Source organism: Notamacropus eugenii, chromosome 2 (genome assembly GCF_028372415.1).
Source record: "Notamacropus eugenii isolate mMacEug1 chromosome 2, mMacEug1.pri_v2, whole genome shotgun sequence".
Taxonomy (NCBI): Eukaryota; Metazoa; Chordata; class Mammalia; order Diprotodontia; family Macropodidae; genus Notamacropus; species Notamacropus eugenii.
Window position 1 is genome coordinate 349,250,797 of NC_092873.1, and position 18,945 is coordinate 349,269,741.

Consider the following 18,945-nt stretch of genomic DNA (forward strand, 5'->3'; position numbering starts at 1 on the left):
GGGAGCTCCAACAAATCTAAACAGTTTCTGATAAATATGAAAATCATAAATCTCTCAGAGAATACTTGTTCCTGGTCAAAGCTGAGGAGAGCACAAAGGATTGTTGTTACACTAAGCTCAGGGCAAAGCCTGCTTGCTGGACTTTAACTCTAGATAACAGGATGTCTCCTAATACCTTTAAACTCAAGAGACTCTTTGTCCTAACTAAGAGACTTCTGTTTGATTCCTGACTTCTATTTCTAGACTGCTTTGTTTGGCTCCAGCCACCCATAGGTTAGAAGTCAATTCCAATCTGGTTGTTACACAGTTTAAATTGGTATCAGAAGTGGAACTGGATGGAACAGGGCCAAGTAGACTTCCCAGTATCAGTGGGAGTGGACTATGCCACCAGAGATTTCTCCAGAGTCTGATACCCCACCCACCCCCTCATCTGGTGAGTCTACCACCCTTTTCTGGCTTCAGTCCTGGGCTCATGATTTTGGTTGAGCTCAGCAATCTTTGTGAAGAAAAATCCAAGGCCCCTCCTGTGACCCTGTTCCTCTTGAATGTCTCTGGTAAAGATATCCTTTCATAACTGCACACCTCTGTCAACTAGCTTCTCTGCATGCTTCTGTAAAATTGGGGCCTCTGCACACCTCTGTAAAATTTCAACTGTGTGTCGAACTGCATATATCAGTAACTTGTGTGCCTCCGTCAAATTGGTTTGGTTTGTATCTGCCTTGTTTTGTCTGTGTCTTTGTAAAATGGCTGTGTCATGTTGGTGTTGTGAGCTAGATTCTGTTACCTTGAAGGACTTAAAATGCAGCCAGTCAGAGAAACTTCTTTTTTTTTTTTCATGGGAGGGGGAACTATTTCTCATTTATTAACAATCTGGGTGGAGGGAAGTTATGTAGACTTGAGGGTTTCTCTAAAGGGGAAATAAGTCACTTTCGTGCCTCTGGGGCAACTGTTTTCCTCAGTGAAGCAGATCTCTGCCCATTGCCCTCATTTAATATGGGGGAAGGGTTGCCCCCTTCTAGAACAAAAGTCCTCTCATTAGTATGCCAATGCCATTGAACTTATTTACAAACTGGTTCACTGTGTTGCATGTTTTGATGATGGTGCCAAGGTAGGCCATGAGCCCAACATCATTACATTGATCATAAAAGTCTGTCTTGAACTTATCTGCGCTGAGCACAAGGAGGCAATGACACAGAGCATAGGCTTCATGTAGTATTTCATGATTAAAAGGAACCTCCCCTTCTTCCAAAGCCTTGACATATTCTAAGGTAAGCTTGTCCCGACTATGCAGCATCTTAATGGCACTGTACTACGTGCTCTGCCACAGTAGAGTTCTCTCCATTACCTGTAGTTGTCATTCGAGTCATGTGATCCACACCAATCCACTCAGCCTCTTCTGTGGCTAATGTGTAGGTCAGTTCAGCAAATAGCATTGTTGCCTCTCCATTGATGATGTCAATGACAGACTCAAAAATGCTGACTGGTAGATCAGTGTGCTTGGTCATGGGAGTTAGCATCAGGAACAGAGGGCTCTCAATGATCTCACACACCTGGTGTGGTTGTGGAGGTCCGAAGGATCTGGTGGACCCCCTATGGTATACCAATCTAGAAACTCCAGTTCCTTGAATACCTGCTTAAACTGTTCCTCTTTGGTGTAGTAATATTCTTTGTGCAAGTAAATGACAAGATTAATAGCTTCATTGTTCTAGGGCAGGGGTGGGAAACCTTTGGCCCTGAGGCCGCATGTGGCTCTCAAGGTCCTTAAGTGTTGGCCTTTGACTGAATCCAAACTTCACAGAACAAATCCCCTTCATAAAAGGATTGGTTCTGTAAAACTTGAACTCAGTCAAAAGGCTGCACCCAGGACCTAGAAGGCTACAGGTGGCCTTGAGGCTGAAGGTTCCCCACCCCTATTTTAGGGCAAAGAAGGAAGGTAACTAGTTTGAAAGTAATTCCAGAGTGAAGAAAGAAAAAAAATTGGTAAACAGTTTGCACTTCATAGTAATTTCTTGTTAACTCTTCTTTGGCATTCCTGACCATGAAAAGAGAAAAGACTATCTAAACCAAAGAGACTCCTGTGACTCCCCCAGGTCAAAAGAGCCTCTCCCCATTATCCCCATCTTATCCTAGATCAAATTCCCAAATATAAGTGTTGAAAAAAGTGCTGGAAAATGTGGGGAAACTTGAATTACATTCTGCCCCTCTGGCTGTGCAGTTTAAAGCTCCAAAGGAGGCTGCAGCTGCAGCTAGGGCCCCCCAATGCCAGTGGCCCCAATGGCCCCTAGGCATCCTGAAACTCTTCCAGACAAGCCTGGAGTTATCACCTAGGTATATATCCTGCCCATCCTGCCTCAGTAGCTGCAAGTGGTCCCAGTCTCATCAGTGCCTGGCCCCAAAGCTGCAACTCTTGCGGGCAGGAGAGGGTCAATCCTAGGGTCAGCATCCACTTTGCCCTGTCACCAGGAACTACCACCGATGGGAAGGTCCTGGCACAAGTCACTTCAGTTGCAGGAAGTAAAGACATCTGTACCTTCTTTGACGTTTCTTTCCTTGAAGGTGCCCTATTATTCGTCTCTGCATCCCCCAGTTGTAAACTGTTCTGAAGTGACAATACTTTCACATGTGTGTGGACATTAAAAAACTCTGCAAGAAATTTCTTGTTTTGTACATATTTTCTTTTTAAAAACACTTTTATTTAAAGTTTTGAGTTCCAAATTCCAACCCTCCCCTTCCCTGAATCTACAAACAATAATATACAGATTATACATGTGCAATTAAGAAAAACATTTCCATATTAGGCATTTACTTCAAAAAGATTCAAATAAAAGAAAAAAGGAAGAAAGTGGAAAATAGCATGCTTAGTCTGTATTCAGTCAATATCAGTTCCTTCTCTGGAGGTGGAGAGTATGTTTCATTATTAGCCCTTTTGGATCGACTTGGATCATTGTATTGCTGAGAATAACTAAGTCATTCACAGTTCATCAATTTTTCATCACCAATATTGCTGCTACTACGTACAACGTTCTCCTGGTTCTGTTCACTTCACTATGTATCAGTTCATGTGGGTCTTTTCAGGTTTTTTTGAAATCATCCTGCTTGTCATTTCTTATAGCACAATAATATTCCATTACAATTGTGAAGGGAATTATGATTTTTACAATAATCAATATGATATGTGTAATATCATACTAATATTATATGTACAAGAGAATATACTAATAGATTTTTCAGAATTGCCTCTTTTGTGAATCAGACTTACAATGCAGCTTGAAACGATCAATCACACCTTTGACAATGCTCACAATCACTGCCTGTATAGCTTAAGTGAAGCGAATCAAAGACTGTAGAACCTGTTTTGTCGCAGAATGCTGGTCATATAACCCCCAAGGGTTTGAGTAATATTGTTCCCATAGAATTCTAGAACTGTTGTACTGTCTTCCATCTGTGAGTTGGTTATGGGAAAGCACTCTGGCCCTAGGGAACAATTCTTTGTAATCCGCCTTTCACCTATCCCCTACCCCCTCACTTGTGATGTATGTATATGTAATGTTAAGGGAATTTGAAGATCTTCCCTGCCTGTTAATAGGCCCACGTGACCTGCTTTGAGCTTTGGTCCAGCCCACAGCTTGAATCACATGAAGTTGATGCTGGGAGGAGCTTGCTGAATGGGTGAATTAGGAATATATTGTGCAGCAGGGAGAGAGACTGAGGTGGAGCTGAGAGAGAGAGAGCAGGAAGAGCAGAGCAGAGCAGCTAGCATAAATGACAGAGGGAGTGATTTTGCCTAAGGGAGCTTGTTTGTGGGGAGGCCTGAGGGAGGGAAGGCTTGGGAATGGCCATAGTCACTGAATTGATAATGTGTACAGACTTCTTAGTTACTATGATGAATTTGGCTTTCTGGTGTTTGAATAAATATCTTGATTTTGTGTTTGAGGAAGAGAATTTATCTTTTTCGAATTTACCCTGGAAATACACATGCATATCCATAGCGGCTGCTGTGAGTATCACATTGGTGTTACAGTATATAATCTTTGTCTTCACTTCAGCAAGGTGGAATTCTGATCAGGAAAATTCCTGATTTGCAAATCTATTCCTCATAATGAAATTAAATGATTAAACAGCTACCTGATTGCTATCTTTATTTTTGGCTAGCTGTTCTGTCATTCTCACATTAGAAACTGACTCAATAAAAATCCTGTTTACAAAGGCAAAAGGAAAAGTGGATGGTCAGAGGATAAGATGGATAGACAGCGTTATGGAAACTTGGACAGACTTCAAGAGATAGTGGAGGGTGGAAGGACCTGGCCTGGCATGGTCCATGGGGTCATAGAGAGTCGGAAACAATAATAACCTGGTCCCTTCCTATCTCCCTAGTCTTTATTATATTTTACTTCCTTCTACACATTTTACAATACAGGTAGATACAAGTGACCTACTTACTGCCCCTTGAACAGGACAAATCATCTCTACAGACCTCCATGTCTTTGTCCTGGCTGTCCTCTGTGCCTGGAATGGTCTTCTTCCTCACCTCTGCCTCATGGCTTCCCTGGATTCCTTCAAGACTCTGCTCAAACCCCCCCCTTCTGTGAGAGGCCTTTTCTCATCCTTGCCCTCTCTTCCCCCACTGCAACCCCTTCAGAGTTAGAGGTCTGAGATTACTTTCCATCCACTCTATATATGTTATGCATGCATACATATTTACATGTGATCTCCCTTTAGAATGTAGGATCCTGGAGGCCAGGGACCATATTTCATGACTTAGCACAGAAAATGATAAAGAAATGCTTGTTGACTTGATGTGCAGCCCTAGCACTTGGCAGAGTGACTGGCACATAGGAAGCACTTAGTTAATCAATAAGCATTTATGAAGCGCCTACTATGTGCCAGGCACTTCAGAAAATACTAGAGATATAAAGAGAGGCAAAAGACTGTCTCTGCCCTCACAAACAAATATAGACAAAACAAGCTGTATACTAGAGAAATAAGAGATAATTCACAGAGGGAAGGCAATGGAATTACGAGGAGTCAGGAAAGCCTTCCTGCAGATGGTGAAATTGTAGTTGGTACTTAAAGGAGGCCTGAGAGGTCAGCGGGCAGAGTGCTCCAGGAGACTGGCCAGACTGACCCCAGCCCCTTCCCCAGGAAGCTTGCAGTTAGTCCAGGGCTGAGGTGATGAATGCTGGCTGGCTTAACTTGGCATTCCCAGCGCTATGCACCTGTGTGTCACACACACAAAATACCTTCAACAAATGAATGTGGGAGTCAGGCGGACCTGAATTCAAACCCGACCTTACCTGTGTGACCTTAGACAAGTGCTTAACCTCGCTCTCTTAGTTTCCTCACCTGTCAAACAGGGATCGTTTTTAATAGCACTTTAACGCGTGTGTCAGGAGGTTCCAATGAGACATTTGCAAACCTTGACGCACTATATAAATGACAGTTATTGTTAACGTTGTTGTGATGAATAATCATTACACCGACGGATCGAGGTGAGAGCAATGGAACAGCATCCAGTCAATTCTGGGACTATTACGCGGGGACACACCACGTGTCTAGGCAAGGCTGAAACACAGTGTTACCCAATAGGTCTGAAGAGGGCGGGTCCTGGACCTGCCAGATACCGGATGACCAATCGCCTCTCCTTTCCTCCCGAGGGGCGGTCCTTTAGCCTTTGGCCCCGCCTTCAGCTCCTTTCCTAGCTCACTCAGGCCAGGCTGGTGCCCTGCGGGAGCATGCGCAGTGCGCCCGGAGGGCCGGCCCCATCAGGCAATGCAGGAGGCGGCCTGGCGGCGGGGAGGACCCCGGCCCTAAGATGGCGGCGCCCAGCGGAGCCACGGCCTCGGTTGAAGGTGACGGCGGCTTCGGGCCGTGGCTGGACGGACGGCTGGAGGCGCTCGGGGTGGACTGGGCCGTGTACGGCGCCTACATCCGAGGTGTCCTTCAGGAGGACGACGAGGAGGAGAGGCTGGACGCGCTGCAGGGCATCCTGGCCGCCTTTCTGGTAAGGAGCCTGGGCATCCGCCCCGCCCCGCCCCGCCCTGGCTCCGGCGCCCCCGCGTGGAGCCGCCGAGGCCCGCCCCCGGAGGAGGTCGAGGTTGGGGGGCGGAGGGGGAGGAGCCTGCGGCCGGCCTGGGGTGGGGAAGGAGGGCCCGGAGGGAGCTCCGTAAAGCAGCCCAGGCCTGAGGCGGGAGGTGGCTGCTGAGGGCTTCATCCTCCCAGCTGCCCCCAGGTGGTCCTGGATGGAAGGCTCATCATTCCGGGAGAGCTCCCCGAGCCTCAGTTTCCTCCTCTGTAAAATGAGGGCATTCTCATCACACTCTTCCTGCCTCAGGAGGTTGTTTGGGGGAAATCCCCTTTTTGGAGATAAACCTTGGGAAAGGCTGGCTCATCTTTCCCTCCTCCACATTCTCCCAGATCCTTGTGGTTTTCACCTTCTGGTGGGCAGAAAACCACCCAAAGCACCTGCTGGGTGTGGGGCAGGAGCTCAGCCCTTTGTGTTGGATCTTGGGGCCGGGCTCAGAGCTCATCTCTGCTGTTTGATTAGATGTGTGACTTAATCCTAAGTCAACTAACCTCTCTAAGCCTCAGTTTTCTCATTTATAAAAGGAATCATTTATTTACTGCTATGTGCCATGCTTAATTTTGACTGGGAAAGTCATGTAATTTTTCTGAGCCTGTTTCCTCATTTGGAAAAAAATGAGCCAGTAAACATTTATTAAGAGCCTACTGTGTGCTAGACACAGTGCCAAAGATAGATAAAAGACTGTCTTCGTCCTCAAGGAGCTCTTAGTCTAATGAGGTGAGGGGGGCAACTAGGGACAAACCAGCCACAAACCTCACAGGGTTTTTATTGGACTCTGAGGACTTCTGTTTGTACAGAAATAGTTGTGCAAACCTTTGCAAATACTCTTGACATTCTTGCACTTTGGCCCAAGTCTCCAGTAGTGGGATGGCACTAATAAATGAATGTTGGAATTAGGCAGACCTGAATTCAAATCCAACTTCAGACACTTCCCAGTTATGTGACTTTGGACAAGTCTCTTAGCCTCCCTCACCTCAGTTTCCTCATCTGTAAAGCAGAGCTTATAATAACACCTACCTCCCAGGATTGGTGTAAAGATCAAATGAAATGTTTGTAAAACAATTCATATTTCTTCTTTGGCCTGCTTTATATAATGTACTCCAGGTAGATAATGTGACTAGGTTAGCTATATCCTCTGTGGTAATTAAATTTTTATATCTGGAAGACTGATTCCCAAAGTCAGAGCATCAACGATTAGAAAACATTGAAGAGGCCGAAGTTAGATCCGTCTTGAAGGGGACGCAGGAGACTGAAGTGCGTGGCTGGGAAAGCTCTTCGTGGCAGGTCTTTTCCTTTGAAATCATCTGAAATGAACAAATCCAGAAAATTGGTGGGGCACATTCTTTAGTTGCTGAGGTTGAGAGCAAGGGCTGGTAAAGTGATCATTAAATGACTGAAACACCTTATAGAAGGTAAGTGGGATGTGGAGTGTAAATTTCACTAGGTCTTTGCTGCTGGAGTGTTTATTAACACATATGTTAGCACATGTAGTCCATCTCTGTGTGCCCCATGAGAGGGGGAAGATTTGCTGCAACTACCCAGATGAGGCTAGGGGTATGCCCCGTGGCAGCAGAACAGCTTTCTATATTCCAGATCTCTTCATCAGAGCTCTCTGTAACTTGTGGTACTTTTCAACAGTAAATGTCACACTTTACTAATTGATGAGAGTCTGGTGCTTTTTTGTAACCCTACCAGTGAATGAATTGGGGAAAAAGAGCTGAGGCCAGCAGCACCCAGTGACCTGAGATGAAGTGGTCTAGTGACACTACTCTGGCTGCAATAAAGGGGCAAACTATAAGGGAATGGGTGCCCAGGATCCCAGTTAGGTACTGTCAGATGACCATGAAGGATATCAGGCCAGACCAAATGAACAAGACTTGGAGACACTGTTGTAAAACCAGGAAAATTGAGAGCTGCCCAGTTGGTCACTGGATAGATAGTTGTATAGTACTTGATACTCTTTGAATCATCTGTGAATTTATTGTTCCCTTGTAATTAAGCCCATTCTATGTCCTCTATACTTCAGAGAGAAGAAGCAGCTGGGAAAGATGGATGGTCACTGATGGCAGCAGCTTGTGGGTCTAGCAAACTGGAGATTGAGGTTCAGCGGGACGTTGAGCTAAACACAGGTCAAAACATCTGCTGCTGCCTGTAAGGCAGTCATAAGAGCTGCTCGTATCTACAGTAGTTTGAGATTTATAAGGTGCTTTCAGTGTGATACTGTGACATTAAGTCTATGCCAAAGCAGAGTCTCAGATTGAGTGACTCACTCAGGTTCAGTGAACTAGCTAGTATCAGAGTGGGGAAGAGGTTTAGCCACACATGGCATTGGGATCTGGGAACCCCTGGATGGCTAACTATAGTATGGGAAATAGCTGTATTAGAGAGTGGCTAGGACCCATCCAGGATCATGGCATTTTGGAGGGTAGAATACAAATACAAAAGAACCCCTCAATCTTTCCTTCTTCCACACCAATCACATTTTTCCTTTGGGAGGCTTGTGCAAACCAACAGAAGAACAGTTCATCAGCTGGGGAAATGCAGCAGTCACTTGACACCGAGGCAGCTGTTTAGATGGTCTCATGGCCAGCCCTGTTGTCATTGTGAGGGACTCCGCTGGTGGCATTAATCAGGTCACACAGTAAAGCTGGGCAAAAGAAGTAGGTTTCATGTGGTTCTCCTAAAGTCCTTAGTTGATGCTCCAGGAATTAGAGTGTGAATTAACCCAGTCTTGAAGGTCGTAATGGAAGTGATTCTCTTTCTGCTACCAGGAATCCTGGGTGGGTGGGAATGGGAAGCTGATTAAGGTAAAGATTCTGTAAGTGGGGGTGGAAGTAACTTAGAGGGAAGCTCCAAATAGTGCCACCTGCTTGACCATTTGTTTATAGGTCATCCTTATTTTGAGCCATTCATCTATTGACAAAACCAAATACAAAGTGTCCCAAAAGTCTCAGTGCAGTTAAAGCTTCAATACCTTAAATCCACATGAAGACTTTTGGCACTCCTTGCATGAGTTCACCTTCTCTTTCCTAGTAGAAAAGGTCAGTTTTTCAGGGAATCAATCTAATGCCTTAAATCCCCACCACCTACAGAAAACTTGATTTGTTTTTATGATTTTTTTGTCCATTATGTTTCATTTTCCCCTTAATTTCCCCCACCACATGTAAACTGAGGAAATTGGATATACCAGTGTGACATTAGCATTGACTGAGCAATACTGCTCTGTAGAGCAGCTTGTAGTGAGGAGGAATCTTGGAGAAGTAGAAAACAATGTTCTTGACCTGGAAACTTTCCAGTCTGAGGAAAGGAGGGCCCTCCCTTTAATTAATATCTCATATCTGCCTACTCACATTACGCCTGTAAGGAAGGTAGTGCAAGCGTTATTGCCCCAGACGTAGATGGGAAAACTGAGATTCAGAGAAGGGAAATGACTTTTGCCCAAGGTCACACAGTGGCACAGCGGCAAAACTGGGTCTCTCAGGCCTCGGACTCTTGACTCCCAGTCCAACGTTTTTTGGTGTACCACACTGGCTGTCAGAAAAGCACACTTATGGAGGGGTTTCCAAAGAATATATTCCCAAGTCCATTCTAAGTACTTGGTTTAGAAGGGGGCATGTGGACACTCTACCACTCTCCCTCAGGTGCATGGCTTTCTTTCCTATATAGGTCTGACTTTGGGTTACGATTTGCCAAGAGTCCTCTGATGAATTATCATATCCTCTTCCAGGAAAACCAGAGTCCCTAATGAGATTGGTCCCCAAATCAGACCTGGGTCCAATAGCCAGAAGTAATATTTTCTTAGCCGTATTTGGAGGCAGGGTTCGATGACCAAGGTCTAGTTAGGACTAGAAAGATCAGTGTATTGGCCTCCACAGGCTCTTCGCCTTCTTGTCCGTTGCACTGGCCAATCACCTGATCTTGGAACTTGAGACCCATAGCTGTTCTAGGGGGACCAAGGCATTAACTTAAAGGGATGGATCTGGATCAAAGACCCATGTTCTCTACCTCCCCTCTACATCATCCTTTTTTCTGCTCCCCAATATTCTCTGTTTCCTCCATCTCCCCTTTTCTTTGGCCCTTGTCCATACCTTAGGCCTGCCTGTGGCCCTATTAACCACTAACATTCAGAATTGAAAAAAGTGATAGCTTTTTTAGTAGCCCCTCTGAGTACAGTATCATGCTCCCATTTTGATGCACTGTAAGCATTCTTGGCATATCTTAGGGACTTGCTCTTTCTCCTTTGCTAGTTTTTGACAGGAAGGGATGAAGCTGTAGTAGTAATTGTGTTGAAAAAAGCATAGTTGGTGTGTGTATATATGTACAGAATAGAGATATGGTTGGATAGATGGCTGGATGGGACACATCTCTCTTCCCTCTACACTTTCCTTGGCTACAGTTTAAAAAATGCTGAAGGGGTGTCAAGTGGAAAAAGTTTAAGAAGCCCTGGGGTAGCACAGCAAGTTTAGAGGTCCGACCTTGATTACAAAGCTGACAGACTCAACAAGGAGGAGCATGTTCAGACTTTAGTGTGATCTGTAAGGTCCTCCAGGAGGCAAACTCTTAAAAAAATACACATCGAAGGTTCTTCCATCACCTTCGTTTCCCAATATATTACTCCCCACTCTCTGACAAAAGATCCATCCTTTGCAACAGAATAAAAACTAAACAACATATCCACCAAGTGCAACAATATATGCAGTGTTCCACACCCATAGTCCCTGATGGGTGATGTGCCTGCCTGGAAGGCACAAGGTTTGTCTTAAAGAGAGCAAGTAGGTTGGATTCTATTGACAAGGAGACTATCCCTTGAATTTGGCTCATCTGGCAGAATAAAGTAGGTGGGATGAACCTAGCCAAGAATGAACTCTAGGGATGGTGATGATGAAAATATAGGATTACTGCCCGGGTCCTGGGCCCTTTTCTGTTTTGGGGTGTTTAGAAATCCTAGAATGGAAACTATCTGCATGTTTTGTCTTCCAAAACATGTGGGTCCCTTTCAGCTTTGACTGGAATCAGGAATGTCTTGTAAGTTGGGGCTCTCTCTAGAAGTCTTGATTCAGGTCACCTGAAGATTTTTTGGCATTCTTATAACGACCTGGCTTACTTCTCTGACTAGGAAGAAGACTCACTCCTTGATATCTGCAGGGAGATTGTCCAGCGGTGGTCGGAAACCCAGAATGTTGTCACCAAAGAGAAAAAAGAAGGTAGGGTGAGTTGGACCTGCTCCCTGGAAAGTTCTCTGTTAGTTCTGTACAACTGTTAAGAAAAAGCATGTTTAGTTCTCCATTTTGGCTGTTGTCCCTAATAGAATACAAATTCACATCGGCTTTAGATCTCTGTTAGCTGTCGTTAGTTTCCTTTTCCCATTTTGCTTCAGTGATAGCACACTCTCCCCAAGTCATTCATAGTTTGTGGCTCTCCTTATGAATTCGCCCTTCTTTCAGTGCTTCCCGTCTTCTTGTAGTTAACTGTGTATGATGCTGTGGATTATCTGAAACTTTAGGCTCTTTCCTTGCAGAGGAAGCCTTCACTTCATCCTCTGTTAGTGTGTTTTGGAAAACAAACTAATTGATTTGGCATAAGACAAATTAATTGGCCTAAGACATTCATTAGTTAATCTGGAAGCTGGGGAAAAAACCCCTCAATTTACAGCAAATTTTAATATCAAATTGAAGTGATTTCAGACAATCTGCACCAGTTTTTTCTATTGGTGTTCACAGTTGAAAATGGATTGTACTTTAAACTAGCTTAATTATCTACAAATAGCCACCCCATCCAGCATCACTAAAAGCATGAAGGGGTCCAAGGTTAGTTGGCCCTTTTCTTGTCAGTCTTCTTGGGAGGAAGGTTGGAATAAGCAAGTCTTGAGACTGAACCTCTCGGGTTTAAGAAAACTCAAAATTTGAACCCAGAAGCTCTGGAGCCAAGGTGAACAGGTACTGGTTTTGTTGGGGCCTTTGGCTTATCAGGTCTGATCCCTATCACATATAACAACTTTGTTGTCACTACTTCTCCCTCTCTCTCACCCCATGCCAGATGAGGTGCAAGCCATTGCCACCCTCATTGAAAAGCAGGCGCAGATTGTAGTGAAGCCCAAAATGGTGTCAGAGGAAGAGAAGAAACGGAAAGCCGCCCTATTGGCCCAGTATGCCAACGTGACAGATGAGGAGGAATATCCTTTCTGAAACTCTGGAGTTGTTTATCACTAAAGCTCTCAAGGTCTAACCTAAATATGTCCCCATAGTTATTTCTAATCTTATTTCTTCTGGCCCACACTGTAACTTTGGGAGGCTTCAGGTACTCTCTGTGCCTGTTTCACTTTCTAAAATGGGAGCAACTTTATTGAAGAGGGCAGTATACAGAACTAATTATAAATCCTGAAATAATGTATCTAAAACTCTTGAATTCAGATTTATCGAATACTTTACTGTTAATGCAAGTATGATTTATTCCCATTTTACAAATGAGGAAGCTGGGACTGAAAGGTTATGACCTTCCCATTATCACATAGCTAGTAAATGTTAGAGCCCAGATCTAAGTCTCCCAATTCCCAGCCTGCTGTTCTCTACACGCTGCCTGGTAGCGCTTGAGTATCGTTATTATTATAAGGTATGCCTCATTTCTCACTCATTTTAGGAGAATATAGATCATATAAAGTGAATCATTTTAAATATAGCAGGGAAACAGCCTGTAGCCTGGGGAACATTTTATTCACCACCTTTTTCCCCTCAAAGCATATCTTTCTAACTGTAATATTTTAATGTAGGAAAGCTGAAATCCCCATAGCTGAAGTGACTTTCCTCTCTCCCCAAGTCATTCATAGTTTTTCTTTTGGCTCTCTTTATGCATTTACAAACAGAGGAGCTAATCTCCTCCCCAGTGCTGTCCCTTCCCAGTCCTGTACATGTATTTAGTGGCAGAGCTGGTCTCTTTTAACTAAACCCAGAAGGGCATTGTTTGGATTGTGTTTCTTTACGTGTCTGTTGTTGCACTGGATAGAGTGAGACAACACTGGACTCTTGGGTTTGACCAATGGGAGTGTGCAGAGGATTATGTACCACTGGCATGGTGAAGTGAGAGTCACTCAGTAAGGATTTACTACGCACCTGTTATATGCCAGGCACTCTGCTAAGCACTGGAGATAAAAGAGAAGCAAAAGATAGTTGTAGCCCCCAAGAAGCTCACAGTCTAATGAAGGAGACAATATTCAAACAACTATGTGCAAACAAGTTAAAGACAAGATAAATAGGAAATAACTGAGAGAAGGCACTAGAAAGGCACTAAAAGGGATTAGGAAAGATTTCTTGTATACATAATCAGTCAACTGACTAGAACAGGGTTTAGGCTCTGCTTTTTTTCCTTCATTTTTAGTTTACTTATAAAACACTTATCCCTAGTTTGGCAGATATTTGAAATGAATATTGTACACCAAAAATCAGATAGTTGGCTGCTAGGCTCTAAACTTAGGGATAAGTTGTTCTTTTCGGGTCAGTTTCTTTTGTCCCCAAGACTCCTTTTCAGAGGAGCAGAATTTCTATTCCTTGTGTTGGAAAGAAACCTTCAAAGGTCATGCCTATAGCATGGTATCTTGCACTTAAAAGTTTGTTAAACTGAATGTCATTCATCTCTTCAATGAGAGGGTAGCCAATCCAGACCAAATGAGGCTTGTAGGGAGTCTTTTCATAAGCAACAAGGTTGAAGCAGGTAACTTACGATTTCTTAAATTACTATCCAAACTGAGCCTTGTCCTCTCTACTTGGTAGTTAAATTTCCCTAGGCAGATGATTCTGGAATACTTTGGTATTCTACCCATTTCCTGTTCATTCCTTAACTCCTTTTACTGAAGCAGATGAGAAGGATGGTTCAGTTGCTACGACAATGAACGTTGGGTCTGAAAAATGTATCCTTCTCTGGTGTCTCTCCCCCAAATGCTTCTTCAGTCTTTCCTGAGAATAATGACTTCCATGCTGCCTCATGTTATTGGAGAGTAATAGGGAGAATGAATTTCAAGGGGATTGCAAAAGCTCTGTTTATTGAATATGGTGTCTGGTGCTATGGGGGCAATACAAAACAAACTGAAGATTATCTTCTCTCTACGAACCTTCTACATGAGCTTGCAAGGCACTCATCGAACAACAAAGAATACTTCTATAGATTAACAAATAAAAAAAGGATACATTTAAAATGAGTTATGTTTAGGGAAGGCATTGAGAAGTCAGATGAAATCTGTTCATGGAAGGATTCCTGGAGGGAGGGAGGTTTGGAAGTGTTTGAAGGAGGAAGGGAATAGATTAGGAGGAAGAGGAATAGGGAATAGCAAAGAGATCCCAAGTTAGAAACGATTAAATTGTGTTTAAGGGGTAAAGAATGCTTGGCTAGTGCAGCCAGCCAAAATCTGTGATTAGGTCCTCAAATTTTGAAGTGGCTTGCCTAGGTATGTTTTTTTAACTGTGGAAAAACTCATTCAGATCCTACTAAAGTTCACATTCTGTGATAATTGGGACCAGGGCTAGGCTGACTTTTATCTTGGTACTATCTGAAAAAAGCATATTATTAAATTAAGCAAATTATTGAGGGTATAAATAAAAATTTAAGAAAATAATTTAACCAAGAAAACATTTCAAATACTTGAGCACCTACCTTGAATATAGTACCCAATTAGATAGGACTTGTCAAAATATTTATCTACAAATATTTTATACAAACACATGTGCATGTGCACATGTGTGTATGTATGGTACCTATGTTTATGTTAAAATACTTTTAACTTCAGTGGGCTTATTGTTCTCCCTGATGTGGGTACTCCTATTAGGGTAGATCACAACTTCACCTCATCTAGTGTGTCACTTTCTTCCCAGAAATTCTTCATTAGAGGCCTACTTTCTGTGTTGTGGGTCTCCTCTAGGTCTGTTTAATGTTGCTTTTTCACTAGATGGGTTGTCCAGTAAGTGTAAGTAGCCTACCTCCTTTTCTAGACACAGTTTTGATAACATCTTTTATATGATGTCAAGTCATTGTTGACAATATGCTGCAGTTTATCCCTAATTTATGTCTCTACTTCATCTTCATGAGTAAATATATTAAATATTATTAGAGCTGAAAGGGAATTCAGATTTGTCAGTCTGGTGGAGCCTATGGAATCCTTTCTCAGAATATTCTTAAATGAAAATAAAACAATAGCTAGCAACCAATAATGTTGAAAAAGTTAACAATTTTTTTTTAAAAACTTCATGAATCCCAATTTAAGGACACCTGATTTAGTCTAACCCCCTCATTTTACAGATAAGGAAATAGGCTCAGAGGAGTTAAGTGCTTTGCCTAAGCTCACACAGATGATAAATGGCAGAGATGGTGAACTAGGGATTTCTTCAAAATCAGTGCTTTTTTTTTTTTAAACTGCATTATATCCTAGATATAATACTTGTTTAACATTTAGTTGATGTAACCTTGGCTTGGTGGGTAGAATGCTGACTCTGTGTCAGGAAAACCTGGGTTCAGGTTCTGCGTCTAACACATGCTGGCTTTTTGAACCTGGGCAAGTCTTTAATCTTCTTTTCATGACCTCAGGCATTTAAGACCATAAACTTGTTAGCAGCTCTTCATCTGTATTGGTAAAAGGACTTTTCTCCAGGGAACACCACCTAATGAAAGTGCAAGTCTGGACCACAAAAACCCAAATGTGTATACAGAAATAAAACTATTCTTCTGTATATAATGCTCTTTAATTCAGACTTTTCACCAGTTCAGATTGTACTTTGCTTTCTATCCATGCCAAGGCACCTAAATTAAGACAGAATGGCTGAATGATCCTTAACCTTCAGGAGGCTATGGGTAGAAAGTCAAGATGTTCTGGAGACAGATAAAACATAGTACTCATTAAGGAGAGAGAAGTAACCAAAAATATTAGGGATAGGGTAGTGCTAGTGCATGTGCCTGTGCCACTAACCCTTAACTCAACAGCAGCTCTTTTCCGAAACACCAACGTGGAAGATGTCCTGAATGCTCGAAAATTGGAGCGAGATTCACTGCGGGATGAGTCTCAGAGGAAGAAAGAACAAGACAAACTACAAAGGGAGAAAGACAAGCTGGCCAAGCAGGAGCGAAAGGAGAAAGAAAAGAAAAGGACACAGAAAGGGGAGCGCAAACGGTAACGTCTGGATCCTCTCTTCCTCCCAAGGACTTGAGCAAAGGAAGAATTGGGTCTCGTGTATGGTGTGTATTTTGGAGAAATAAGAGAAGTCCTGGTGGTTCTACTAATGCATTTCCTTCCTTGTTTACACAGCCAAAAGAAAAATCACAAATGTTTAATTACAAAATGTGCCATGTGATTTGTGGTGTGGGTAATGTTGGATTGATGTAGCCAATGTCTGTACCAAAGATCTGAGGTGTGACTTATTTTCAGCAAATCAATTCCTGTGATCCTTTTATTAACCACTTAAAAATTTTGGTCTTCCTTTTTGACCAGAAAACTAGCTTTGCAACTTTTAAACCTGGAGTATGTAGAATTGGAATGGATACTACTCTCCCTGACAGAATGTAGAGTGGAAGTTTGCTTTGAGACAGCAGTTAGTTCTAAAATGTGATGTTCTTTATTTCTATCAGATAAGATAGAAAGCTAAATCCAGATTTTATTTTTTTAATAATATATAGGAGTAGAAGCCTAAGCCTAGGGAAGTGGAGGTAGTTGTGGATGTTTAAAAAAAAAAAAGGATAGTATGACTATCACATCAGTGCAAGGCTATTTAAATATGTAGCTATGAATTTATAGCTGTAACCATGACTTCTTTCCCCAATGTGATAGTAGAAAGTTTAGTACCATTCTTACCTTAAGACTCATCTAAATATAAGTGAAAACTTCTAGTGGTTTCTAGTTTAAAGAATTAGGTAGAGTGGAATGGATAGAGAGGTCATCTCCCTAAAGAAAAAGGCAATACTAGGAATCTCTAGTAACACTGGGTATTTAGCAACTTAGGTCAGCCTCTCCTGCTGCACCTTCTCATTCTTCAAGTAACACTGGGGAGAAAGAAGCCACTGGCTACTCATCCAAATTTGTCTTCTGAGAAGGTTTGGATGCCTGCATTATTGTTAAGTCCATTTAGATGGATCAGATAGATGCCAGCAGGAGTTCTCCAGATCTGCTTTCTTCACTTGCTAAATTTAGTTGCAAGTAACTTTTTTTATTGTAAACAACTACTGACCATAAAATAACCCAGAGAAGGCACTTTTACTGATTAACAGACTGAAGGTAGATCCACTTTCATATAATTACATGGGAGTAACAGACCTTTTTACTTAAGTGTGTGCAGATGATTAAAATGATGCTTGGCTAAGGAAAGGTTTTTCTCCTCTCTCCTGTACACACGCCTGAGCCATAGCATTTCAGAAATGTAAATGTTCACATTTTCCACATTTTTTTTCAAATAAACTTCTGATATTTAAATCACCATTTTCTGATTTCTTCTGATTTTCTCTTCAACAACTTTTCACCACAGGAAAAAGAAGTTCTGAGTGTGATATAGCAGAAAAGATTGCAGATTTTGGAGTTGAGTGGACTGGTTCAAATCTCTTCTCTGTTAGTCCTCATTAAAATTACTACCAGTGTGACTTTGAGCAAGTCATTTAACCTCTCTGGCCTCAATTTCTTCCTCTGCAAAATGAGAGCTTTGGACTAGATGACCTCTGAGATCCCATCTTCCCCTAAATAGATAAAACCATTCACTTAGAAGTGTAGTGGATTTTGACTTAATGCTGTTTGCTTTGATAAGAGTTCTGATATGCTGGATAAATCTTTTAGGAGAACTGGAGTCTTCTAATACCTTATAACATTTTAACATGGTCATTTCTTGGACCAGAGAGATATATAGAATAATTCAAGTACAGAAGAACCCATATGTGCTTCTAACTTCATTATGAAAGCTACCACAATCTTTACAACTTTCATGTTCAAAAGTCCTCAGTTATTCATAACATATAGCATCTTTGGATTTCAGATATTTTAGCTCTCACACTGGAAAAGACATTATAGATGTCCTTTTTGATTGCTAACTTAATTATGCAGTTTAAGTTATGATTTGGTTTTCAAGTTGAAAGGAATCAGTCTTTATTATTAAAATAACAGATTACATCTGAATGACTTACTTTTTCAACCTACCTAACATTTTAATCATTAATTTTATGATCTTGAGACTGTGTATGTTACAACTAAAGTCCAAACTGACAAAATATTCAGCAGTCTTTTAAAGAGATGGGAATAGGTTTGTTTGCTAACTAGATTTAAGTATGTCATCTAGACACTTGAAGGCCTTAATGAATATTGGTCTTCTATGATGTCAATTTGGGGGTGATAATGTTTAAATTCCTCCTTTTCATATCTCCTCAGTTAATACTGACTAGCCACAGTTTTGGGTTTTGCTGTAACATTCTAGAGCATCTCAAGCAGGACAGCCCTGAAGCACTGAGTTCCTAAGCCCTTGGAAAGACAACATGACTCAAGGTAGCTTTCATCCACTTTTGGTAAAGGGTTTACTTTTCTTAGGTTTGGCCAGATTTTTTTAAAGAGAACAAAAATGGTAGAAACACCACATATTCCCTGGCGAATCTGTTGGTATTTTTAAGTAGCTTGTATAAGTTTTTACTTAAAATTATATGGGGAATAAATAGAAATATATAGAAAATGTTTAAAAAAATTTTATGCTGTAGGAAGACACTGTATAGTGATTAAAATCATCTAAGGGTGTAATTAACATGTTTAATTTAAAGATAACCAGGTCAGGATTGGTTAACTGGAAATAGGATTATTATTTAGGAGAGAATTTGTAACATGCTTTTTTAGTGTATAAATATTCTTAACATACAATCTTTGC

At 42.0% G+C, this 18,945-nt stretch overlaps 1 protein-coding gene and 1 pseudogene across 1 annotated transcript; one reads left to right on the plus strand and one right to left on the minus strand.

The window, feature by feature from the left end:
- Positions 1 to 781: 781 nt before the first annotated feature.
- LOC140523050 (COP9 signalosome complex subunit 6-like) lies at positions 782 to 4,164 on the minus strand (annotated as a pseudogene).
- A 1,576-nt stretch (positions 4,165 to 5,740) lies between these two features.
- CCDC43 (coiled-coil domain containing 43) lies at positions 5,741 to 17,528 on the plus strand. The gene is made up of 5 exons (XM_072646012.1): positions 5,741 to 6,001; positions 11,199 to 11,286; positions 12,119 to 12,254; positions 13,924 to 13,982; positions 16,046 to 17,528. The coding sequence occupies exons 1-5, from the start codon at positions 5,813 to 5,815 to the stop codon at positions 16,231 to 16,233; spliced, it is 660 nt and encodes a 219-aa protein (XP_072502113.1). The 5' UTR covers positions 5,741 to 5,812; the 3' UTR covers positions 16,234 to 17,528.
- The last annotated feature ends 1,417 nt before the right edge of the window (positions 17,529 to 18,945 follow it).